General features: G+C 39.5%; 1 protein-coding gene across 1 annotated transcript; it reads right to left on the bottom strand.

The window, feature by feature from the left end:
• Positions 1-333: 333 nt before the first annotated feature.
• Positions 334-21,980, bottom strand: LOC131976912 (soluble guanylate cyclase 88E-like). Its single transcript, XM_059340133.1, has 18 exons — positions 21,964-21,980; positions 21,660-21,716; positions 21,223-21,400; positions 19,989-20,121; positions 18,844-19,018; positions 17,746-17,837; positions 15,078-15,335; positions 14,845-14,986; positions 14,052-14,177; positions 13,850-13,970; positions 12,196-12,325; positions 11,648-11,794; positions 9,174-9,320; positions 8,491-8,647; positions 5,408-5,517; positions 4,881-4,970; positions 4,126-4,244; positions 334-1,640 (listed from the first exon to the last, which is right to left on the bottom strand). The coding sequence occupies exons 3-18, from the start codon at positions 21,348-21,350 to the stop codon at positions 1,271-1,273; spliced, it is 2,445 nt and encodes an 814-aa protein (XP_059196116.1). The 5' UTR covers positions 21,351-21,400; positions 21,660-21,716; positions 21,964-21,980; the 3' UTR covers positions 334-1,270.
• Between the last annotated feature and the right edge of the window lie 3,376 nt (positions 21,981-25,356).

The following is a 25,356-nucleotide window of genomic DNA, read 5'->3' as shown; positions in this document are numbered from 1 at the left end:
ATTAATTTATTTAATTGCTTAAACACACATACACACACACACACACACACAGACACACACTTTTCTGCGACTGGAACTGTGTCTCTCGCAACATAATTTTAAATTTTTAACAGATGTATAAAATAACTGCAGCACCTGATTGAGGCTTCCTGTCCTTTCACACTGTCAGAGGTCTGACATGTGATATCATCTGATTCTCTGAAGTCAGAAACAGGTGTATATTAATAACATCTGTAACTGGCAGGTCTGTGCCTTCTAAAACTAGCAACCACTTTAACCTGCAGATGAGGACTCTGACCTAATTACAAATAAATAAAAACACGACAGTTTCAGTGGCTGTACATACAGTTTTATATAAATAGACACTATCATACAGTGAAACTAATGCAGTCAGTTACATACAGAAAGTAGAAACAAAACCCTTGAAGACAATGTTGTGAAGGTCCAGACAAATGCCTACTGAATTACCACATGCCTAGGTTAAACAAAATAAAAATACAACCTCTTTATGATGTCTACTCTGTGAATTAAATGAAGCATCCATAGAAGTTGTTTTTCTGTTTCTGTGTTAAAAACGGTGTAACAAAATTGCTTGATTTAATTTCTCAAAACATCCTGTAATTTGTTTTAACAGCGAGGCTTCGTGAATGTAAAGTAGCATAAAGTTAATCATAAATAAAGTCATTGTCATGGCTGCCCGTACCTGTCGTGTCATTTTAAAGTTCTCTGTTTCTCTGTGCATGTGAACACTACTTCCTTTTCTTTAAAATAGTCGATATAAGGAAGGCATGTTGTGAAACCTGTTGTGAAACCTGGTGGCTCCAAGTACTCAGGATGTTGATGTACAAATTTCTATACAGGACATATGTTTTCATGAATGAAACACAAGCACATTATGCTGGTTTTCTCCATTTAATATCTTTTTAAAGTAAACTTAAATGCAATGACTTTGAGTGCATCTTCAATCAAGATAACGGCACTCAATTATCAAACACTTGGAGCCTTAAATTTTGCACAAACTTGACCTTCATAAAAGTGGACTTTAGTGGAAGAAGTTTAAAAGTGTTGGTGAAGTTGACATACAGTCTTATTTCAATAAAAATGTCATAAAAGCTTTGATCTCTTTTAACCCATTGGCATTCAAAACGAGTTAGAATGCAGTTGAAAATTGCCTGTTTTATCTTGCCCCTTATTAAATTTCAATATTTTCACGATCACACCCTTGTCACATGTTGAAGCCGTCTTGTAATCTCACACACAAACCATCTGCTCACAGAATGGAGCAGGAACCGCTGCGCATGGGCAGGTTGGTGGGCAGCTTGGCGTACTGCTCCCTGAAGCTGTTTCTCTTGATGTTGAGAAAGGGACCCGGGTTCTCCAGGCCGTCGGCGGGCGACAAAGACTCCGGCATTGCGTTTCCTTGGGGCACTTCCAGCCTGGCCCCCTTGTTGTTCTTAGTCTTTTTGGCTTTCTCCTTCTCCTGAGGCTCGGCTGAAATGGCGAGGAGCTCGTTAGCGGCATCTGGTTGTGGCAGGGTGTCCAGGGGGAGGTCACTGGGGCTTGGCTTCCCTTCAGCCTGCTCCTCACTGCTGGTGATGTGGATGTTGGAGCCCATGCGCTTGGCATTGATGCTTGTGGAACTAGTGCAGTCAAACATTAGCAGAGTTTCTCAGTGATTCACAAAAGACATACAAACAACAACACTGTCTGTGTATCTGTAATTGTGCTGTCAAAAATGAAACATGTCTACTTTTGGCTCAAGGAATAACGTCATATTTTCTATATATATATATATATATATTGGAATCAGTACCCTAGGCAAATGCACATTAGTCTTGAACTTTTATTTATTCTCAATTTTCAAGGGCAGTTATGGTAAATGGACCTGCACTTGTATATCGCTTTTCTAGTCGATTTGCAACCACTCAAAGTGCTTCACATTACAGACTGCTCATTCACCCGTTCACACACCCATTCATACTGGTGGCAGAGGCTACCCTAAACGGTGCCACCTGCCACCATTGGGAATTCATTCTCACACCGATGAACGCAGCATTGGGAGCAATTTGGGGTTCAGTATCTTGCTCAAGGCTACCTCAACATGTAGGCTGCCATGGTCGGGGATCGAACCACCAACCACCCGATCAGTAGGTGACCACTCTACCAACTGAGCCACAGTTATCAGTTATTCTGACCTACAACTAATCAGAGCAATGAAACGTGATGTAGCATTAAGCGACAAGGGCATGTTAGGCAGTGTTGGGTTCATTTTCAATAGAAAATATCGGAAATTGTTCCGATACTGCACTACAGAAAATGCTGGCATCGGTATCGGCGAGAACTGGAGTCCAGGCACCGATCTGATACCACGTAATTTATTAAATTAGTAATCTATTTACTGGTTCGCTCCGTTAAGCTCTGGCACAGTTCTTCTTCGCCTCTCTTAAAACAGTGGCGCTTTATTTATTTAAGTTGCTGTTGGACTACTGTTTTTTATACTGTACCTTCATTTTGTAATATTGAGGCTGCACTTTAATTTAAATATATTCCTAGATATATTTATTTAAGTTGCTGTTGCACTACTATTTTGTATACTGTTCTATTTAAAAATAAATTGAAAAATAAATGGCTTGAATTTGCTGTATTTATTCATGTTTTACAAAGGGTTTAACCTGAGCCAGGCCTTACCACAATGATAATCATATCACAGTCATGCAGGTGTCGTATGATATTTTTTTATAACATACTGGTATGGGATCGGTACTCTGTATCGGCCGATACCCACAGCATCGGTATCAGGAGGGAGAAAATGGTTTTAGAACATCTCTAATTTTCAAGCGGAAAAAAGTGGCCACAAAGGTCCCAAACTTTCTTAAATTACAGGTAGATAGTCAGCCAGTTTGAATCCTAGGACAGACAGTTCAAGGACTGAAGTGCCCTTAATCAAGGCACCTAAACCCACACACAGCTCCCCGGGTGTGCAGAAATGTGCTGCCCACTGTTCTTTGCATGGTGTGTTCACTGGTGTGTCAAAGAAAAGGGATGGGTTAAATGCAGAGGTTGATTGTGGGACTAATAAGGAAATCTTAATGTTAATCGTAGTCAGGCAACGCAGTTATATCATCTGGATGAATATTTGATCAGTTTGATAGTTTGATCTGATTTTTGTAAGACACCAGTCAACGTATCCAACCTGTTCTCACCAAACCATGTACAAATAACATGGCTTTTCAAATTATGTGCAATGCATACGCCAAAATCCAATTTTGCATGCATATGATCACACAGGAGAGTTTCTAAAAATAGGGACCCTACCAGTTGAAGGACATCCTAAGGCTGCAGTTTGGTTACATTTTTGCTAAAAAAAAACCCCACTTCTCTAGGTTATGGGCTGAAAACTTCCTGGCTAGACATCATAAAAGATAGGTTAAAAAGTAAATAAATGCATGTAAATGGTGGAGGTGAAGTAGTTACAAGGACGCCATGATTACTGGAAGTGACATAGTTACAGAAGTTAAGATGTTTGAATCACATTGTTTACTTATGTTTTCAAATGGGACACGAACTGGTCTCCTGGGTGACAGTCTGGGATTTGTTTGACCCATAACTGCAGCTTTCCTATCACACCAGATCCATATGAGATAAATGGATTTTATCGGCCCATCAAGGGTCAGGTTGGCTGTCCAAATCAGACGAAACATGAGCTCGGCAGAATCATCTTGTTTCCAAGCCATGAAATCAATCCATTTGTAGTCCCTTTCCAGAACCATACAGTTTTTGTGTTGCTGGTGCACACACAGAATCATATCTTTTATGAAAAACTCTCATAGCCTTGATATCAGACTGAAGAAACAGTTTTTGTAGTGCTGTGTTTTGTCTCACCCCGTTTTTGTTTTCAGTAAACCACCAGCTGCACCGCCCCAACTGAGTGAAAATTTAGTTTTTGCTGGCCAGCATGACTCCTTGAAACAAACAAAAGCACCTAATACAACCTCTCAGTTTGCTTGCTGTCTGGTGCTGCAGGGGGCAATGAGCACAGCTCTGACTGAATCAACAGGGGGCATCCTGAGTCCACACTGGGTACAGAAGAAAAGTGGTGGCTGCTCTCCTTTTGTCTACACTCACCCATCAGAGCTCTTGTCCTCAGAGTCTTTCTGCTCACTGCTGTAGCGCAGCTCTGCCGGGGTCTTGAATGATAGATCTTTCTTTCCTTTCAGCCAGTAGGTCTTCATGTAGCCTTTACCCTGGAAGATGTGAGGAAGATGAAATGTATTGATCAGAAATATTGTGAGTATGTTGCAAAGAACATTTGATCTAAAATGAATCAATATTAGACACTTTGAGGCTTTCTGTCAGGTCCAAAATATCTCAAGACTGAATATTCTGCCTCCTTTTTTAAATAGCAACCTTTTCTTGTAATACAAGAACTACAAGACTGGCTAAACCTAACATGTAAAGCATTAATCATGATGTGCATCTCAATTAGTGGATGGTGGATAAGAAAACGATAACTTGCTGTTAAAATTGACAGAGCTAGGTTGCTAAACGTGTGTCTATGATGGGCCACGGCTATGTAGGCCATAATTCATATCTGCTCTCTTACATTCCCAATTTTACCACTCACATTTACAAAAAAAAGGTATTTTTTGTGTATCTGAGAGGTTAAACTGTGTATCTTGGAGGTTAAATTGTGTATTTGAGAGGTTAAATTGTGTATATGAGAGGTTCAATTGTGTATTTGAGTGGATAAATTGTGTATATGAGAGGTACATTTTTTAATGTGACGTTAAAATTGTGAATGTGAGAGTTTAAATTGTGTATGTGAGAGGGAAGATATGAATTATGTCCTATACGGCCCCTCAGATGTGTCTGTGGCTCACCTTCACAAAGATTTTGCCCCTCTCCTCGATGATATATGGCTCATGTTCCAGGTGATCTTTGGTGGTCTGACTGATGTGTATCTGCATGCCCTGCTCAGACAGACATACACAGACAACTACTGCTAAAGCTATTGAAACACTGAAACTTTCTGCAATCATCAAAAGGAAGTGACTCTTACAGGGAAATAAGATCTAATTCTGGTGAGCGTACAGTAGTGAAATTAAGCCTGCACAAATGTGCTTTTTTTTTTTTTTATTTCCATTATAGAACAGATTTGCTACAAAACATAACATTAACTTATATTATATTAAGTAATTGAAAGCAAATGAAGCGTTTTTCCTTTTGCATTAACTAAAAAGCAGCCTTCACAATGGTGTCATTAAACAGAAAATGGTTTTCTATACTAATCTACATGAATTTGACTGAGGGAGATCTTCAACATCACTGCTGTTATTTATACTATCGCCGTGGGTTATTTAGCACATTGTGCTGGGTGATGGGTTGTTAAATATGTTAGTGTAGTCACCACTCCATTGCTCTCCATCCTCGAGGCTGTGTTCACTGTGTCACCGAACAGACAATAGCGAGGCATCTTCAGACCCACCACACCAGCCACCACCATACCCGAATGAATACCTGAGGGCGGAAAAACAGCTTATAGAACCAAACATGAGCTGCTTTGATCAGAAAATGCATTAATCCATCTTTTGTCAAATGTGCCCTGGTATACATTTACAGTAGTTGTTCATCTTGCACTTAAACTCCAAGGTTAGCATTATAAACAGCCAATGGTGAAACCAATAAGGGTCAAAGCTGCAACCTGCAGAAAATATGTCCTTTCTCCCATGTAAAGAGAGGAAAACTCCCAAGTTGCACTTCGTTTTACCTGTTCTGTCCCTCAACATGACCATGATATATTTGTGCAATAGGTTTGTGTAATAATAAAAATGACTCATCAGTTGTTTATCCACCCTTGAATAGAAAGATGTTTTTTCAGCGTTTGGTCTATACAATGTTTGCTTAGAAAGCCGTCAATAAACAAGCCTTCTAGTGCAATGCATGCTGGGATAATGATGAATGGTTTACAGAATAGATGGATTAATTAATGCTTAGCTCCTCACTCTGTGTGTTAATCATATGTGGGAGCACAATATCCTTTTTAAAACATCTTTTCAGAAACTAACAAGCGATCTAACAAACCCATTTTAAGTGTTTTTAATAATAAATTCCTACTGCAGGGGTGGCTGAAGTCTCCAACTTCTGGTATAAATCAGGTCAAACTACATCAACAATCTGTGATAACCCTAATCAGCACAACAGACAAGTGAAAACACACAATCAATAATACTATTATAATACAAGAATTACAGCCTACATATGTGATTAGATCAGGATATTTTTTTACGGATTCAGAGTAAAAAAATAACTTTGTGTAGACAAATTGATAATTTAATAAATATATATTCTATGTTATTAATTATTTATGACAATTTAAAAGCTCTTGAATACACACACTCTGGTAAGTGCAGCATTATGAAATATAAGCCGACTTAGTGTTAAAAGAAGTATTCAGTTCTCTTACTAATAAAAGTACTATTAACACAGTGTAAAATGACTCCATTACAATTAAAAGTCCTGCATTCAAAACCTTAAATAAAAGTACAAAAGCACCACCATTAAAATGTAGTTACGGTTAAACTGCTGTTATATAATATTATAGTATAATATATATATATATATATATATATATTCCCTATATATTATTGGATTATTATTATTATTGATGCATTTATTTAAGCAGCATTTTAACTATTTAATACACTGTTCATAATTTGTAATCATTTGAAATTGATAATGTTATTTCATGTGAAATCTTGACCTGAAAAGTAACTAAAGCTATCAGCTAAATGTAGTGGAGTAAAAAGTACAATATTTGCCTCAAAATGTAACAGAATAGAAATATAAAGCTACATAAATGGAAATACTCAAGGAAATACAACTAAATGTACTTCTGTGTCACTAAGTCAGGTCTGATCAGTATTTGTCCTTCAAGTCTCAAGTCAAGTTGAGTCTCACAGGAAACAGACAGCCCTTGTTTCAGCTTGGTGCTTGTTCAGCTTGTATTAGCCCTTTCTGTTATTATAATCATTCATTTTTTAGATAAGTGGAACAGGTTTGAGGACAACTGACTGTAATTTGGGATTGTCTTGGAACTGTTTATGGATGTCTGGTCACCCTCGTCATATTTTATGTATTTATTTATTTAGGCAATATATTGTGTCACGCATGCAAACATTAGAAATTGATAAAATGTGCATATTCTGGCATTTTTAAACAAGGTAGAAGCAGTAGAGTAGTATAGAAAGTAGATAATTTGTTAAAGATTTAATGTGGAAAATATACTTTCTTCTGCTGAAAAACAACAACACTGTCTGTGTATCTGTTAATTGTGCTGTCAAAAATTAAACTTGTCTACTTTTGGCTCAAGGGATTACGTCATATTTTCCTCAAACAACCAAATAAATCTGTCAATTATTTCACCTGTTTTAAATGGAATCAGGAGCCTGGCATGCTAGACTGACTTACGAATGCACATTAGTCTTGAACCTCTCTTTATTTTCAATTTCAATTGTTATCAATGATTGCAGACCAAAATGCTTCTGAGTAGATCCAACTAATCAGAGCAACGGGCGGTGTTTGGTTCATTTTCAATCAGGAAAAAGTGGCCACAGTGGTCGCAAACTTTCTTAAATTACAGGTCACTTAAATGTGTTTCTGAAAACATTTAAGGTGAATAATAGGCAACGCGGTAATATCATCTTGATTAATATTTGATCAGCGTGGCCTAGTTTGACAGTTTGATCTGAGACAGCCATCAACGTACCCAACCCGTTCTCACCAAACCGCGTACAGGTAACATGGTTTTTCAAATTATGTGCAATGCATACGCCAAAATACAATTGATGCACACAGGAGAGTTTCTAAAAATAGCGATATCGAAAGGGCTGCAGTTTTGTTACATTTTTTGCTACAAAACCATTTCTCTAGGTTATGGGCATAAAAGATAGGTTAAAAAGTAAATAAATGCATGTAAAACTTACTTAAAATATGCTTTTTTTTGCTGAAAAAAAAAAAGATATCCGACACATATTATTGTTCCAAGCAGGCTATTTGTATATGTGTCTCAATAGGACTGGAAGGGAAAAAAATATTTATTCTCAATTTACGCCTCAGTCCTGTCAAAGTAATCATCCTCAGATAGTGATTTTGCTAAATTTTAAACACAGTTAGGGACATACAAAAATCTCGCTAATTAGAAAATGCTTCTGTTCAGAACAGTGACCCCTTGTGACAGATAATAAACTGTCTGTGAAACTGTGTGCTTTACCTTGTCCTCTGGTGAGGAAAAAATATTTTTGAGATTATATTTTTCCGTGGATGAGTGGATAAAAAGCCTTGTCTGGAATACAAGGCTGCAGACACTGACTCAGAGATGGGTGTCTGACCCCTGAGCCGTGACCTCCTGCTCACAAAACCCAAAAGAGCAAAATAACATAAGTGTGTTATCATGGTTGAGCTGCTAAAGCTCCAGACAGCCGTCCTGCTCACCGACTCTGATCTGTATGTTATCTCCGGTGGAGGGGTCTTTAAGGTGGTCGATGGAACTCAGCATGTCCAGGGCCATGTCGCAGATATGGTGCGCGTGGAAGGTGGTCTTGTTGGGAACACCTGCCACCACCATGTAGGCATCACGAATCGTCTCCACCTGGACAGACGGCAGAGAGATTGTTTCTAAACTGTAATCTAAGGATTAAATTACACAAGTTAGCTGAAAGTATCTCAGGGATGGGCAATTTAAATGCTGCAGGGGGCCACAATTTTTCATGGCCACTACCACAGGGCCACATATAGGAGCGTGCACTTCACCAGATATGATGAAACTGCAATTTTAAATATGTTTACAGTGCAGTAACTTAACATATTTCATGCTCAAATGCATGTTTAACAGTATAAATAGGAATACAAAAGGTTTGAAGCAAATAAACAAAACCACTTACTGATTGTGTTTTTTTTTCAGTGCAAGAACAGCAGACCAACATTAATTGCAAGAAGTAATTTTTTGCATTTTTACACTGCACTTTTAAGATTTCATGCTCAAATGCATGTAGTTGTACTGAGGGCCACTTCAAGTGAGGGTGAGGGCCGTATGTGGCCCCCGGGCCTCCAGTTGCCCATCCCTGAAGTATCTGAGTCCTCTGCAGACACACCAGGCTGCGATCTCAAACACTTACCTTGTAGACGTTGTGCTTCTCGCTGAGCGTGTCGAACACGATGTAGATCTCATTGAGCATGTCCACTACCTGCATGGGTGTGATGTGGATGCAGATCTCATTAAACTTGACCACGTCGCTGAACAGGATGGTCACATCTGGGAAGACCTGCGGCACAAACAAACAAAGTTCTGTTAATCTCACAGTGAGAGTAAACACCAGTGTACTCACCAGGTGCTTGTACCAGAAGAGCTGAAGGTCAGCCAGAAACACGTTCCCCGAGTCATCACTTACATGTTTGTTATTGCTGTTTTCTAGTGTGAATAGATATTCATTTGTTCGTCCGAGTAATGCATTATTTTATTCCATATTTGGCATGTTAGATGTTTTAAAACTGCTCTTCCTGCCCTCTAGCTGCTGTACATTTGTACTAGGGCCGAGACTTTAACACGTTAATTAAGATTAATTTATTACACAAAAATTAACGTGTTAAAAAAATTGACACATTTTAATCGCACTTATTTTTGCACCGCGGAACATTTCTCACTGGATGAGTTTCAGGCAGAAGGAAGAAGCTGATGAGAGCGCTTTGGTTGGCCCCGTGGATGATGGGACATTTTGTTACAAAAAACCAACGGATGGAAGTGTCGATAAGAGCATGGTTGTGTTGCTATGCAACAAGGAATTTGCATATCACCGCAGCACATCGAGCCTCAAGTATCAACTCAATGCTAAATATATAGCAGCTAGCGGCTAAATATGCTATTGCTACACTTAATGGCAAAAATTGCACTGGTCTGTTGGACTTGAACAAAAATAAACAATATTTTTGTTGCTTAAGCTTATGTATTCAGTCATTATTCAATGGTATACTAAAAATCCATGTGAAAAAAATTACTTCTCACTGTTCTCAGGTCAAATATTTATATGCAATTAAAATGCGATTAATTTCGATTAATTACAAAGCCTCTAATTAATTTGATTAATTTTTTTAATTGAGTCACGGCCCTAATTTGTACTAAAATCTGTATGCTGCTTTTATCTACCAACCATTGACATACAGTGACTCGATGTTGGCTTTTTGTGTCTGTTCTAAGACACGAATGTACAGCTGTGTGTGTCATTGTGACAAATTCTGGTCCTGGAGACCTGCTGTAGTGGGTACTACTACAGAAGTTGTTTTGAGTACTTTTTTTTGTCTGTCTGTCTATTTTTGAACAGATCTTGTCAACCTGGACTGTACAAGATGTTGTCACAAAACTTAGTAGGTGTGTAGTTGAAATCATAATGAAGGCCAAGTTCGAAGATGGGTGTGGTCCGAGCAAGGGCACCAGAAGTAGGGAGGGTAGAAGGTGAGGAAGAGGCCACTGGCTCCCTCTTCCTTACTCTCAGCCAAATTTGGCACTGCATCTGATGTGATACCGTTGCCAGGGGTAGCCATGGATTTAATTTCTCACAGAGGGCTAGGAGTAATTGCAGGTTCATTTTGCTGTGCACCCCACCTGTGTCTGGTCTGGAATGACTGCAGTTGCCCTTTATCTTGACCTTCTCCTTTCTCTGGAACATGTTGGTAGGGATGCACTGATACGGCAACAGATACTGGGCTGCTAGTGACTCAAATAGCTGGATCTGGTATCAGTGACAATGGGTTTTATCTATTCTTCCATCTATCTATCCATCCATCTACAGTCATGGAAAAAAATATAAGACCACTTTGTTTTCTTCATTTTCTTGTTCATTTTAATGCCTGGTACAACTAAAGGTACATTTGTTTGGACAAATATAATGATGAAATATAATGATAACAACAAAAAATGCTCCTAAGAGCTGATATCTAGCCATTTTCCATGGTTTTCTTGATAATAACCAAAATCATTATCAAGAAAACCATGCCTATCCATCATCTTATTTATATCTATGTATTTTTGTTACATTTTGATTTAAAAAGTAAATAAAATCTATGCTTCAAGCCTAATGTTGCCTTACATATGATCCCACTCACTTCAGCAAACTTATGCACACAGTTTTGGTTTTGGATACGTACTCACTATCAACTATTGGACAAGATTCAGGTATTAACTTAAGGGCTGAAGAAGTCTGATCGGTGAATCCCTACATGTTGGAAAAAAGCATTTCCACTTTTCCTCACTCCTTTTGCACAGCTGCTGCTCAGACTGAAGCCAAATCGTCTACTTCTGTTTCCTGCAAACTTGTTATTTTGCTCATGGAAACGGCAGCTCCATTTCATGTGGAGGTCACTGCCAAGCCAGGACCACTGTTGCATGACCCTCCCTGACCTCCATGTGCAGTGGGTAGACGCTACAAAAAGTATTTGAAATGCAAGACGTGCGGCTCTTTTGAGTAAACATTATTAAGAAGATCGCAGCAAAACACCAATGGCCTCGGTTTAGCAGTAAGCCATTATTCAGAGCCTGATGCTCTAATATTTGTAGCTCTTGAGTAGCACTATCATCGTCAACAGCACTGCCTTGTACCTGGCATGTTTCCAGTGCAGTGATCCCCTTCCTGAGGCGGTCGGCCACAGCTTTAGGGATCATGGCGTACAGCAAAGAGTCTCCTCTCTTCTTCTCTTCGTCCAGCTTCTTGATGATTTCCTGCAGCTGAGCATATTTTTGTTGCTCCTAGAGGATCAGAAAGGGGACAAAAGAGTCTACAGTTACAGTCTCACATCTCTTAAAACTCAAAAATCCCTCTTTGCCTTCTCTAATCCTCTTAATCCACATCTCTCCTGCATGACTGAAGTGGATTTAATGGGTGAAATCAATACCGGAGCCGAGCTTTCACCTGGGCTCACCTGGTCACTCTTTTTTTCGTGGAGAAAACTGGCAGTCCTTACATTTTGTGCATTCAGCGTATCATATAATTCGTCTTCTGCTTTCAATCATACAAGTCCTATTTCAGTACATTCTCTGAGGCGACATGAACCCTGTGATTTAGTACAGTTGAGTTCCCCAGTTAAAGTCTGCTTTGTTAGTATGATGCCCGCTCCCTGCAGACTAAGGATTCAGCCGTTTTTCATCACCTGGTCGAGGGCCAGCTGCAGCTCAGCCGATTGTTGTGTCCCGGCCAAAATCAGCTCTCTGCTGGAGTCATGCAGGTTCAGATCATTCACATACACACCCATCTTTATCATGTCCTCCACCGTCTCTATGCTGCAAGAATAAGGAGGAGAAATAGAGACGCACAAAGTGTAAAGGGAAAGGAAAGCAAGAGAATGTAAATTAATCTTTTTCACTGAATTAGCATGAATAAATCCAATCTCCAAAATTAAGTAATGATTTTCAGGGCAGTGAAACAATTCAGGATTTAATAAAAAAAAGGCTGGCAACACATCATTGTCCATGACTTTTTAAAATATCGGAGTAGCGTAAAATAAAAGTTTCCAACACAACATTCTGGGTGCTGTGAAGTCTAACAATTGACTTTCAATTTCCTTAATTTTGTAAATAAAGACCAATATTTAAAGAATTGCTAATATTTCTGGGATGCTGTCTGTCAAAAAAAATAAATGAAAAAAAATCCATGATTGATTCTGCTGAGACGAACGGTCACGTGACAAGATCTGTTTACACAGAGCAGAGGACAGGACAGGAGTGGCTGTAAAAAATGTCAATAATTCAATATGTATAGCATGTGGAGACACAATTTCTTTTCCAATAATCATGACACTTGTGGGCACTTAGAAAAGTGTTATTCCAATATTTGAAAAATAATTTATCAGAGAAATTAAACTTTATTAAAATATACGCTGGCACTCAAATTTTTGGGGTCACCCAGCAAATGTCTGTGTTGTTTTCCATTAAAATAAACGGTTTTATTAATGAAATGAGTTGAAATAAAATGAATCGAAAATACAGTAAAGACATTGACAAGGGTAAATAATAATAATTTTAACCTGTACAAATCTCCAACTTTACCTCTATATACTCAATCAGCCTGAGGAAGGATCATTTTATTGCTTCTATCAGAACAAAACAGTTTCTAGCTGTGCTAACATAATGTTGATCAGTGAGCCTTTCAACACTATAAGCGTGGATTAACACAATGTGCCACTGGAACACTGGAGTGATGGTTACTGACAATATATATATAATAGATATTTCATAAGAAAATCAGCCATTTCCAGCTTTAATAGACATTTACCACATTAACAATGTCTACACTGTGTATATGTCTGTTATTCATTTAAAAAAATTTGCTTTTCTTTAAAAAGTAAGGACACTTCTAAGTGACCCCAAACTTTTGAGCAGTAATGTATGTCATTACAACTGTGTTATTCTGCACAAAATACTGTTTTGTTTTTTTAAATATATTTTTTGGAAATTTGGGGATTTTTGGATATTTAGAGTGAAAGGGGGAGACAGAGGGGAAGACATGCGGGGCTCCGAGCCAGAATCGAACCCGGGCCGCTTATGAGGACTAGGCCTTTGTGGTATGCGCTCTACCAGGTGTGCCACCAGGAATGCCCCGCTAAATACATTTTGATTTGTTCCCTCTTCTAGCCATGATGGTGTTGATTCCATGGAGCTGCAAGACTTATGTATTTTATATATATTTTATATAGTGCATGGCCACAATGAGTAAAATGTAAAAAGTGCAAAAAAAAAAAAAAGCCCTGAAACAGCCTGATGTTGGGGATCAGAGGGCTAAACACAGTCGGTCGGTTGTGGTCTTACATGGGTGTCCCCAGGAAGATGAGGGAGTCCCACTGGGGGACATACTTCATCTGGCCCTTCAGGTGGAGAGGTTTCTTTGGAGGCTCTCGCATGTCCTCAAAGATGGTCTCACTACACTTTCCTGTAAAAAACAATGAGGGACCGGTCAACAAGACTGTGGCAATTATTAAAAACATGCTCACAGAAAGTGAAAAAGGCTGACCAGTGACAGTCTGGAACGCCAGCAGTTCAATATCTTCCCCTCCAGAGTTTGTGGAGCTGTTGTATTGGGTGACAGCGCTGCTGTACTTCTGGTCTGAGCCCTTCATCTCCTCCACTGCCTTCACCTCTGACGGAAGGAGAGCAGCAGAGTCGGTGACTGAATGAATGAATGAACCAGGTTGTGAGTGAAGCAAGTGAGCTAACGAGGGCATAAATGTGCGAAGACGGCGCCATGAATTCCAATCACACAGCCAGAATGTTCAACATGAGAATATATTATGAATTCATCACCTTGTTATAAGATCTGTTCTAGTGCCTTCTTGATGGTTATGTTCTGGATTATGTCCGTTATGTTTCATTCTGTCACATAACATTAAGATAAAAATTGGTATTGTCATTTCCTGCTGAAATAATTACACCCTTAGCAATATGCAACGAATGAATCTTCTTGTTTAGTTACTTTTCCTCCTGTTTTATTCTGACATTCAGCAGGCTGCAGACTGCTGGTTTGGTGTGCTACTGCGTTGTTACATTATGTATTAAAATATAGTTATAAAGAGCTTTGAGGGTGCATTTAACTTTAGTGTTAAATGAGCAATTGTGGTTGGGCTCTTCAGTCTGTTTGATAGTCATTTCCACTTCTATATATTATAAATATTTCATTTTGCTCTGTCCAAAAGCAATGACCTTGGGTAAGAATGACTTGATTGACACTTTGTGATCACATCTATTTTAAATGAACCCTTTTTTTTTAGAAATACATAATGCATTTGAAATGATTGAAATGGAGAGACCTGTTTCTTCTTCCCTCTTTTGTTTCTCGTTCTCTTCCTTCTCCTCTGGCTCCTCCTTGCTCAGTTTGGGGATGACTTTCTGCTTGCTCTCCACCACCGCTTTAGACAACAGCTCGAACACATTGTTCAAATGTGTGTAGATCTAATGAGAGAAATCGGAAAGAATTCTATGGCTAAGTAAGCCAGCACATGCACGATATAGTAATTATGAATATGTAAAGAAACATTCTCACGTTATCCCAGCTGAACTCCAGCATGGGTCTGATCAGAGTGAACTCCTCGTTGACCTTCTTGCCCTGGAGGTCTGAGAAGACTTCTTTGAGGCCATCTCCGATGCGGTACATGGTCATGTCGCGGCGGAAGATGACGCTGAAGGGGAACATGTCGAAAAAGATTCCCCGCTTCATCGGCAGCTTCTCGTAGCCCGGCGCCGTCTTCTGCTGGGGCATGCGGTGTTTGAAGGCGGCGTTGTCAAAGTTCATCTTATAAACCTGGACGAGCAGTGTGAAGTTAGTAAAACCTCTGAAATACAAGTCAGTTAGTGCAAAAATTTTGTTGTGTTGAGTCTGGAATATTTTTCTTTTTAGCTTTGAAATCTATTAAAAAGCTAATTTGTATAATTTTAAATTACTTTGAGGACATATTTTCTGTCATGTGTGTTATGAGTTATGTTGCTCAAAAAGCACCGCCACATGGTAACTCGCCGGCTCAAGCCATTTCAGTAAGGGGAGGGTGTAAGAAGCGAAGTGGTTTTGATCATGGCGGTAGAAGGTATGAAGCGGTTGCTGCTCATTGACTGCAAGAGCAAAATCTCTGCATGTCTGAGTCCACTGTGCTGAACTTCTGCTGGTAACTAGCTGGACGCTTTTAAAGCCACTTTTTTAAAACAAACTTGCAGTTGTGTGGTTGTCTTGCATCATTGTGAATGCTGCTTTGGTCTCGTTTACTGTATCTCTACCATGCACTGTGATTAGGGTTACAAAATTCCAAGAATTTTTTAAAGTTGGAAACTTTTCATGGGGATTGACGGAAATATATGGGATTTAACTGAAATTTATGGGAATAAACGGGAATAAACAGGGAATTTACAAAACTGAAGGTTGGCCCTGAATACGGAACTTAAATATAGTTGGTAAAAATATACTTTAGCATAATCTTGTCAAAATCAAGCAGATTTCATGCAAGTACACTTGAATATATATATATATATATATATATATATATATATATAAATAATTATTCTTCTCTGCTTATCTGCACTCGGGTTGCGGGGGGCTGGAGCCCATCCCAGTTGACATTGGGCGAGAGGCGGGGTACCCCCTGGACAGGTGACACATAGAGACAGACAACCATTCATGCTCTCATTCACACCTACAGACAATTTAGAGTCACCAATTGAACCTAAGTGTACCCTAAGTACCTAAGTACCTAAGTACCCGGTGAGAACCCATGCTGACACGGGGAGAACATGCAAACTCCACACAGAAGAGCCGCAGGTGGGAGTCAATCTGGCAAACCTCTTGCTGTGAGGCAAAACTAACAAAATAACAAAACAACAAAATATATATGCTATTCCTCGATCACATACACATAGCACACCTCTTCAGCAGGGCTACTGAGGCCACGCCCCCTGCATGCACTGTGAATTCCTCCATCACATGTTCAATTAATTTACATATTACTCATCTGGGGTCGGGCCAGATGAGTAATATTTCACTCAACATTCATGTTTTTGTTGTTCAATGAAATAATTAAAACTTGATAAAGTTCTACTTAAAAATAAATATATTAAAATGTCATGTTTTTTATTTTTATTTTGAATATTTCCAAAATTCCCCAGCTTAACTTCCAATGGAGAGTTTTTGGTAATTTACTGGAAACTCCCACCCCTTTGTAACCCTGACTGTGGTGTGTTTACGGGAGACATATTGTGCTTCAGCTTCAACTAAAAAACACATTATTTTTCTTATACTGTCTGTCTGAATACACCTGTACTCACCCTCCGTATGAAACCTTCCATTATAGTGCCTGTCTCTTTAAGCCTCACTTCCGAAAAAGCCTTGTCTGCTCTGCACCATCATTGCAGCTGGAGAATGACTGTAAAGTCATTCTCTTTTGCCTGTTGTATAGTTGTGACATCACAACCTTATCAAAAGTTTGTTAAAGACAAAGTTTCTAAAGCATTTGTGCCACACTTGTTGTACTCACATCTTGTTAATATATTTAGTTTTCCAGAACTGATGGATTATAATACAATAACTTTCTAATGATTTCATTTTTCTCAGCCTGTAAATCTAATGGTATGTATGTAAGTGAATCATTAAATAAAGGCAGTGGGTTTACATGCTACATAACCCATAAGTCTGCAGTTGAAAACTTTTTGTGGAAGCTAAATTATTTTATTACAAATAGCTTATTTATGATCTAGCAATAAATAATTATAACATCAATAAAGTGAATATTTACATTTTATAAACTCTTTATAAACTGTCTTATTACAAAGTGATGCCAAAATAATAATGAAATAGATAATATTGGACTTATCAGTTATTGTATGATAATAACCTGGGCTTCATTGGTTAGCGCAGGGCTCAGTGGTTATGTCACGAATCCAAACATTGACTTTCTGCTTATGAGAAAAACTCATAAACAACAGGGGTGACATTGATGTTAGCAGGTGCTAGACAGTAACACAACAGGTATACGAGTTTACCCAGAGTCCCATCCCAATATACACTTATCTCCATCCAATAAACACTTGCTGTCTGAGTGTAAACAATAACTCCGCCTGGCGTCTCGTCGAAGCTGATGGATTAATTTCGGTGCAGATAGAAGCGGCACGGGGTCGAGGTCAGGCGTCCGACAGCTCGACTGATACTTGACCTGAACCCGGGTACATACCACATATGTCATTTTCTCAGTTTCCTCTTTCGACAGGATCTCCACCTCGATATCTGTGTTGTAAAATTGCCGGCCCACTTGAGAAAGCTGCCCTGCAGGAGACAATTACACACACGTGAATGTGTAGAGGTCAACCTTGTAAGCTTGTAAGACATTCAGTCAAAATGAGCTTGTGAAAGCTTAATTTCAAAGGAAGAGGAAACTTGAGTATCATCAATGCATCGCGTCAATCTATGACTTTGTCTCCATGGATTAACCTTGCCTGATGATGGCATGTTGACACGTCATTTATTTTACTTTTCAACGCAGCACACCTTATATAGGACTAATTTTTAAAAGGGAAGACACAGAAAAGGTCAAACATTAACCATATAAAACGATTAAGTAACACTTTTATAATATTAACCTCTTATTTAACATTAAAGCAAAAATAATCAGAACCTAAGCTTAATTAATGTCTTGTATATTTTGTACATCTCTTCATCTAACAATTTCCATTTAATTTGCATGACTGCAGACAGTTTTAGAAACCACACTCCAGTGCTCTGAATGACTTTTCCAACCTTCAGTTCACTACAGGATGAAAATTAATGCGCAGAGATTAATATACCATCCACACACAGTAAGCATACATTTGGTTTAATGTCATCAAAGTTAAATTACCTTTTTATGGTAATGCAGCTCAAATGCAGATTGGTTTATCTGCAGTGCATTACAACTAAATAAAAGACATAAACACTGTTTTTTTGTCTATCCTAAGAAAGTTTATTTGGATATTTTAACATCTACATATTATAAAATATGCAAAAAGAGATATGTATCTTTATAATAGTGTGAGTCTGTGTCCTGTGTTGAAAAGTAATAATATCTTGTACACTGGACAAGCCATCAACACTTTATTTACTCATTTTTTTGACTTTCTTAATCACATTGAGGTTGCTAGAGTCTATCCCAGCATGCAATGGGCAGAAACCCAAATAAACACATAAACTCAGCACTACAGAGAGGTCTGGGGTTGGGGATCGAACCCAGCTTCCTGTCTCTGTGGTACACCATTGAACCCCCAGGGTTTCCCCCCTCTGCTGTGGCTCATGTTACCTTTGACAAACTGAGTGAAGCCCTTGCGGGTGCTGCGGTAGTGCAGTGTGAGGCTCGTCTCGCATTCCTCCTCCACACAGAAGCTCGGCGGCTGCACTTTGGGGAAGGAGAAGCGGAAGTACTCGTGCAGGTTGTCCAGCTCGTTGATGAAGTCACGCACATTTCTCCCCAAAACCTGGAAAAGATGGATGATGAAAGGATTTAACCCCTTTAAATTCTGCCCCATTTTAAAAAGCACTGGGTGTGGTTTTTTGGGGGAGATAGCAGGTCAGTAGATGGTGATGCACATCATCTGACAGCTGGAACCTGAAGATTATTTCTGCTCACAATGTCTTGAGATGTTCTAGTCATAATTCTGGTATTTCAGCTTTCCAGTCCAATTTATTTATAATTCCGAGATGGTTTAGGGACCTCAGTATGCAGACATATTTGAATACAAAAGATGAAAATTACACATTTTAATGCATGAGAAAAACTTCATTCAGATATCTTGAGTTCAGAGGTCGAGGGACCGCTTTGAAAGTTGCAATGTAAATTTTTTCTCCCACTAAATTTTGGTATGGTGCAATTGGATTCCTCAAATCTTCTACTTTTATATGATAGCAGTATAATATTAGTAGCTTAAATGCTTAACCCACTGCACCCTTGGAAACAAAAAGTCGGCAAAAAGTTCCAACGCTAAGTGGTTAAAATGCAAAATTCGACAGATAATAATAATAATAACAATAATATCTATTTTAAAAGTAATTCTTCTTTCTTCCAGCTCTTAAAGATCACCCTTCAACCCTATAATATATACTTATACTGAACTGTATAAACAGTAATGTATTCTTGTTTAATTTTGACTAAATAAGACCTTTTGCTGCCAATTTAACAATTTAACATAAATATGTTTGGAAGTGATGCTTTTTACTATTTAGTTGTAACCGCCTCGGCTAACTGCACAGTTCTTATCAAGATTCATGAGGCTGCTTCCAAATACGGACTTATTCAATCGATTTGCAAATGTAAAACAAACTGTATCTGCTGCCAAGAGTCGGAGGTCAGAGGTGCAAGGTCTGCATTAAATCACTAATTTATTATCAGTCAGTGATGGAGGGTAGGAAGAAGGACATGCATTTATTGCTGCTGTTAGCTCCCATCACCTTTAAGATCCGCTCATATCCATAGTTTCCAATCCTCTTGACCATATAGACCCCGAAGGCGTACATCAGCTCATCGTGGGTCTTTCCCAGAACCTCTCCGGCCGCTTTCGCCAACCGCAGGATCAGGTTGTCACTGAATAGTAGGAAATGTATTCATTCATTTTTGTTTTAATGCAGTTTTTGCTTAGCTGCTATTTATCCCAATGAGATTTTGATAAATAGCTTTTTTTTTCATTAGAGACATGACCAAAATGCAAAAATACTTTTTACAATCAATCATAATCAAATGCGGGGATGAGCACAACATTGTCTCAAAACTGTCTCTAAATGAATAATCAACAATAATGCAACTTTTCAACAGGGTTATTACCATAAACTAATACAAAAATAAGCACCTATGATTAATATAATATAATATAGGTCTCTTGTGATGTTGAACCACAGAAACTGAAAAACTTGACATTCCAGGAGATGATGCTGTGCTGTAATTGCCTCACAATTAATCCTTTTTCACATGAAGTCTACTCTTGTAGAATTAAATAACAAGAAAATGATTTAAATGTTGCCGTCCATATGTCATTTCACCAAGCTGTTGAGCTCAGGTTTAATGTTTAACAAACTGGGGTTTGGAGGGAATTGCAGGTAAAAAGTTTTCTTTTGTTGACTCAACATTATGGCCATTCATTCCTACACAGTTCTCCACCCATGTATTTCATATGTATATGCAGTTCTGTACACTTCTGATTATACCTGGCCCTGACACAAACAAGCTAAAACTGCTGTAAAACTAAATATATGAAAACTAAATCTAACTGAAATTATAACTGTATAACTTTACAACTGTATATCTATTGCACCACTATGCTTAATTGTGTCACACTGTTTATGACATAACTTGAAGTGCATTGTCACACTGCCTCACTTCATAGACTAAAGAGGTTCAGGCTCCGATATAGTTTGTCTAATCAATGAATAACTACTTTCTGAATGTGAGTGGCAGCACATATTTTGGCAGTTACATTTTTTTCAGAGATTCAGCATGCTGTACTTGAATAGAGGTAGAGTGGAAGCACTGAAAGGAAGCTTTTCTATTATATACTTATTCTAAGTGTATGTGGTACTCAAGTCCGCCGAGTCCTTGGCCTAAAAAATCCAGTAGTTGTTGGTGTTCAAGCACTTAAAAATGGAGTAGTAGTCAAATGGGAAAACATGATTTCTAAAAACAACAACCTACTTGTACATCTGATGTCGGACAAACTTGAGGTGAGGTATCTCTGCTCGGTTCTCGATCAGTCTCCACACATCCTCTCCGTAGGATTCATTAATGTAATCGTTCACTGCTTCCAAATACAGGCCGTACATCTTTCAGAGGGTTGGAAACCTCCAGACTGATGCCCAAGTTAACTGCTTAGCTGAGGAGAGACAAGAGGCAGGAATTGCATATCTGAAATACAGGTTGGAGGAGTCATTTTGTCAGGGTCAGCAGTTTAAAATATCAATGTTGAGAAAATCTCTTAAAATCCCTTCTGCCTGCAGAGGACAGACCTCTGGCACTGTCTTCTCATGAGATTAAAATAAGACATTTTGCTTAAGATTCCAGTGCCAAAAGGAGAGAAGTACTGCATATATCCACCTGCATGCATGGGAGGAAAGAGGGAAATTGGCTTTTACCTGCGTCACACACAACCTCATGAAACCTTAGGTAACCCTCTCAGGCACAAGCTACAGCTACAAGAAAAACAAAGCGAGAGAGGTTGTCAATAAGGGAAGCATTTTTCGCTGTCTGCTGCTGTTTTGTTCTACACTACCTGTAAAATGTCACCACTGTGGCAAATACAAGCTACTGAAAAGAATCACAGGGAAATTAAGCAGCTGGTGATGCTTTCATACAATCAGTTAACGACAATAAAAAGCCATAAAATACAAACCAAAATGGTAAAAAAGGATGCAAAGGTGAAAAGAGAAGTCCCCTTACCTGCAGTCCCTCTGTGCTGTGATATCCAACTGTGCCAGCCGGCGCCACAGCATCGCTCCCTGCTGAGAGTTTCCACCTGCAGCTGACATGTGCCTGACACTTGCCTGTCAGGTCAATAGGTGACCGGGGCCAAAATAGCAGCACCAAGGCGTGTTTGTGGCAGGTAGTGAAAAAAAACACAACTTTCTTAGCCTCAAACATACTGGGTCTAACTCTACAGCTTCTGAATAGAGACGGAACCTGTGGGTGGCTGCAACTGTATGTGGAAATCCCTTAAAAAAGACATTTAGTTTTCTGCATTATGTAAACCACAGCGCACAATGTGAGGCTCATTATCCAAAATTAGCTTGTACTCTTTTTGCAACAACTCATTAGGGCTACCAGGTTTCTTGGCTAATTACCTCTAAATTTGCATAATTACGGTCAGGTGCACATTCAACTGACGGGCATTGTGTTGAGATTGGCATTTGAAAGGTTTTGCAGTGTTTGTGAAGTGAAGCTGAATAAATTCTTTCAAAACATTCAGACCTCCTGTTATAGCTGCCATTGTCTACCGCTGATCGATACAGATTGACACTTAACTCGTGCCATGATGCTGTTTTGACCTGCAGACACAACTTTTGAATTAAAAAATATATTTTTAATTATTTAGTCATCATAGAAAAGGCATAACGTGGTAAAGCTGCCACACGCTTCAAATAGCCACCAACAAGTGTGGCTGCTCCACTGTGTCTCAGTGAGGTGGCATACATACAGAGCACCTGCACATTCAAGGTTAATGCTCACTCACCTCTTTATGTCCACAAGGGGGCACTGTTACAACACCCCTGATTTATTATTGGTTTACCCAACGCTTCTGCTGCTGCTGAATTGAGCTTGAAAATAAAAAGCAATGTGTGACTCTGGCCTTTTTGCATCCAGACAAGTAAGATCAGACATTCCATTATAACACTGGTGGCCTTTTTTATCCATCCTGTTGCAAAAATATACAAAGCTTTTACAATAAACATAATTTTAGACTAAATTTGGTCATGAAAGGTGAAAAAATGAGTCCACTTCTGCTTTTTTTCGTATTTAAATTCTGCTCTGGAAGGTTAGGAGGCTACACCTATCATGCTGAGGTCTAATTATGAATACACTGTCAGCCAGAATTAAATTTTCCAGCCACCACTTTACTCCTCACACCTACACTCTACGAGGAAACCAAAGGTGTGCCTGTAATACCCGCTCTGAGCGATAATAAGCTTCTCTGTTCCATTTCTTGTGTGGCTCTTTTTGCTTCTTCTCCCCTTCATTTCCTCCGTCTCCCCAGCGTTCCCCTATTTGCCAGGTGCTGCTGGCTGTCTTTAATGGCCTCTTGTGCTGCTGTGCTACACGGCGGCCTGGGAGGTCTGCCGCCGCCTCTTAGCCAGGGAACAGAGGGAGATAACAATGTGCTGATGGTGCCAACCACAACTCCACACAGATGCCGCGGATGCTTTCATTAAAGACAACATGACTCATCTTTTTCTCGCTCCGTTAATATTACACCCTGCCTTCGTTCCTTCCCACAAAGAGAGAGGTGCCGCTGTTCCAAAAGGTGTCCATTCATGTCATTTTTCAAACGCTAACGGGGAGCCAAGGACACCTCCCTCCCTTTGTTTGATGTGAACAACACACACTTGCAGAAATGGACACACACACACAGCCCTGTTTTCCTCACATACAGGTGGTGTCTTTTCGCTCATATATGTTTCCTGTCTGTCCCTGCTTGTTATCTGCTGAAGGAGTTATCAGGCTCAGCCAGCCTAACTGAGGGATGATTCAATCTCAGGGGAGTATCAGAGTCACTGGAGGAAACCGTACATAGTTGGACTTATTCAGCTCCAGCAAAACGTCTGCTGCTGATATCATTATTGTATCAAAGCAGGGAGGGGGGGGCTCGCTATTCAAACGTGGGACATTGATTAAAGCATCAGCACGAAGCAGAAGCGGGTTATTGGAGCATTTCGACAGACCGCAAAGTTATTGGGTGACAAACTCGCGCCATAAACTGCTTCTTATTGTTTACAACCAGCAGCTCCTCCAGATAAAATTGTAAATCCCTTCGGTGTAGCAGGACTGTGACTGCACAAAAGCTATAGGGATGAATTCTAGGATGTGGCAAAATGGAAATCTCTGCCTCTGTGGAGGAGCTGTAACCGTTGTGACCCCGCGGTTGAATACTTAATGGGAGTCTATCTGTATCCCAGTTGTACTATCTTTCAATCCCCTCGCTCAGCGCCCAGCCTCCCCCCCTGCCGCTTAAGAATGTACCATATTTCTCCAGCACAATCCCATGATACCTCCCTCTTATTGGTTTTACTATAGACACAGCAGGAGCTGGGCTATAATGCTACACTAGCTGAATGCTAACGATGTTGGAGCATCTTATTGTGGCTTTATGCAGCAAAAAAGGGCCTCTCTCTCCTGTATTTATAGCTCCTCTGTGAGTTCTTCCCCTCCTCTACCTACCTGCTTCCTCCCCTTCTGTGTCTTTTCAGTTTCACCTGTCAGCATCTCCATCTTTCCCCCAGTATCCTATACTCCACCTGCTACTTTTCTCTTTTCACTTTCTCCATGCAGACATACTCTCAATCTCCTGTCATGCTTGCTTTCTTTCACCTTCAATCATTATTTAACGCAGCATTTTGGCGATATCAGTCCAGAGTATTGTTCTGATTGCTCACATGCCCGTGCAGCATGTCCCTCTCTGTCTCTCTCTGCATTAGCTTAATTGAATCTTCCACCGCCCGTTTAAAAAGTACGTGATGTGGGGTCGTCTGTTGTTACTCCTTTTGCATTGATTTCTATGTGGCACGGTGCGGTGAAGCTAATAGCACCTGACCAAATGCTGCTCACATTCACTCTGTCTCTCTCTACAGGCCCTTTCAACTGCAGCCGATGGAAATACAGTGCTCTTGGAGGTGTAAAAATAGTGTCAAATCCTAACAAAGGCAATTCTAGAAGTAGAGATAGGAGAAAGGTAGAGGAGGGGGGTTGCACGCTGTTCGGAAAAGAAAGGAAATTCAGGGATCCACAGTCTGCATATAAATATTCTATTAACTTCAGCCGGCTCCATAACGGCATGGCAGTGCGGTTATGCATTCAGTGCCTGGAATTTGAAATGAAATTATTGTGGGAGGTGGAGGTGGAGAGGGAGGTAGTGGTGGTGAAATAGCCGTTTCCTTTCTTCCAATTTTCTCCTTTTCCCTCTTTCGCCCCTTCGCCTTATCACGGGTGACACTAATCCAATTTCAGCTCTGCTTGTGACAGCTCTAATGTGGTTTTGTGTACCGGTTCTACCTCGCATGTACACACAAACACACAAATGATGCATGCATACTCTAAAAGGTCACATACAGTATCCAGACA

The sequence above is a fragment of the Centropristis striata genome, chromosome 8 (assembly GCF_030273125.1).
Source record: "Centropristis striata isolate RG_2023a ecotype Rhode Island chromosome 8, C.striata_1.0, whole genome shotgun sequence".
In the NCBI taxonomy this organism is placed as follows: Eukaryota; Metazoa; Chordata; class Actinopteri; order Perciformes; family Serranidae; genus Centropristis; species Centropristis striata.
The sequence above is the reverse complement of the archived record's forward strand: the minus strand, read 5'-3'. Positions and strand labels throughout refer to the sequence as shown.

Coding starts and splice junctions, on each gene's coding strand:
- LOC131976912 (XM_059340133.1), bottom strand. CDS start 21,350: ATGTACGGCCTGTATTTGGAAGCAGTGAACGATTACATTAATGAATCC. Junction 17,838..18,843: donor CTTCACTCAGTTTGTCAAAG/GTAACATGAGCC, acceptor TGTCTCCTGCAG/GGCAGCTTTCTCAAGTGGGC. Junction 11,795..12,195: donor TGCAGCTGGCCCTCGACCAG/GTGATGAAAAAC, acceptor CTGATCCTCTAG/GAGCAACAAAAATATGCTCA.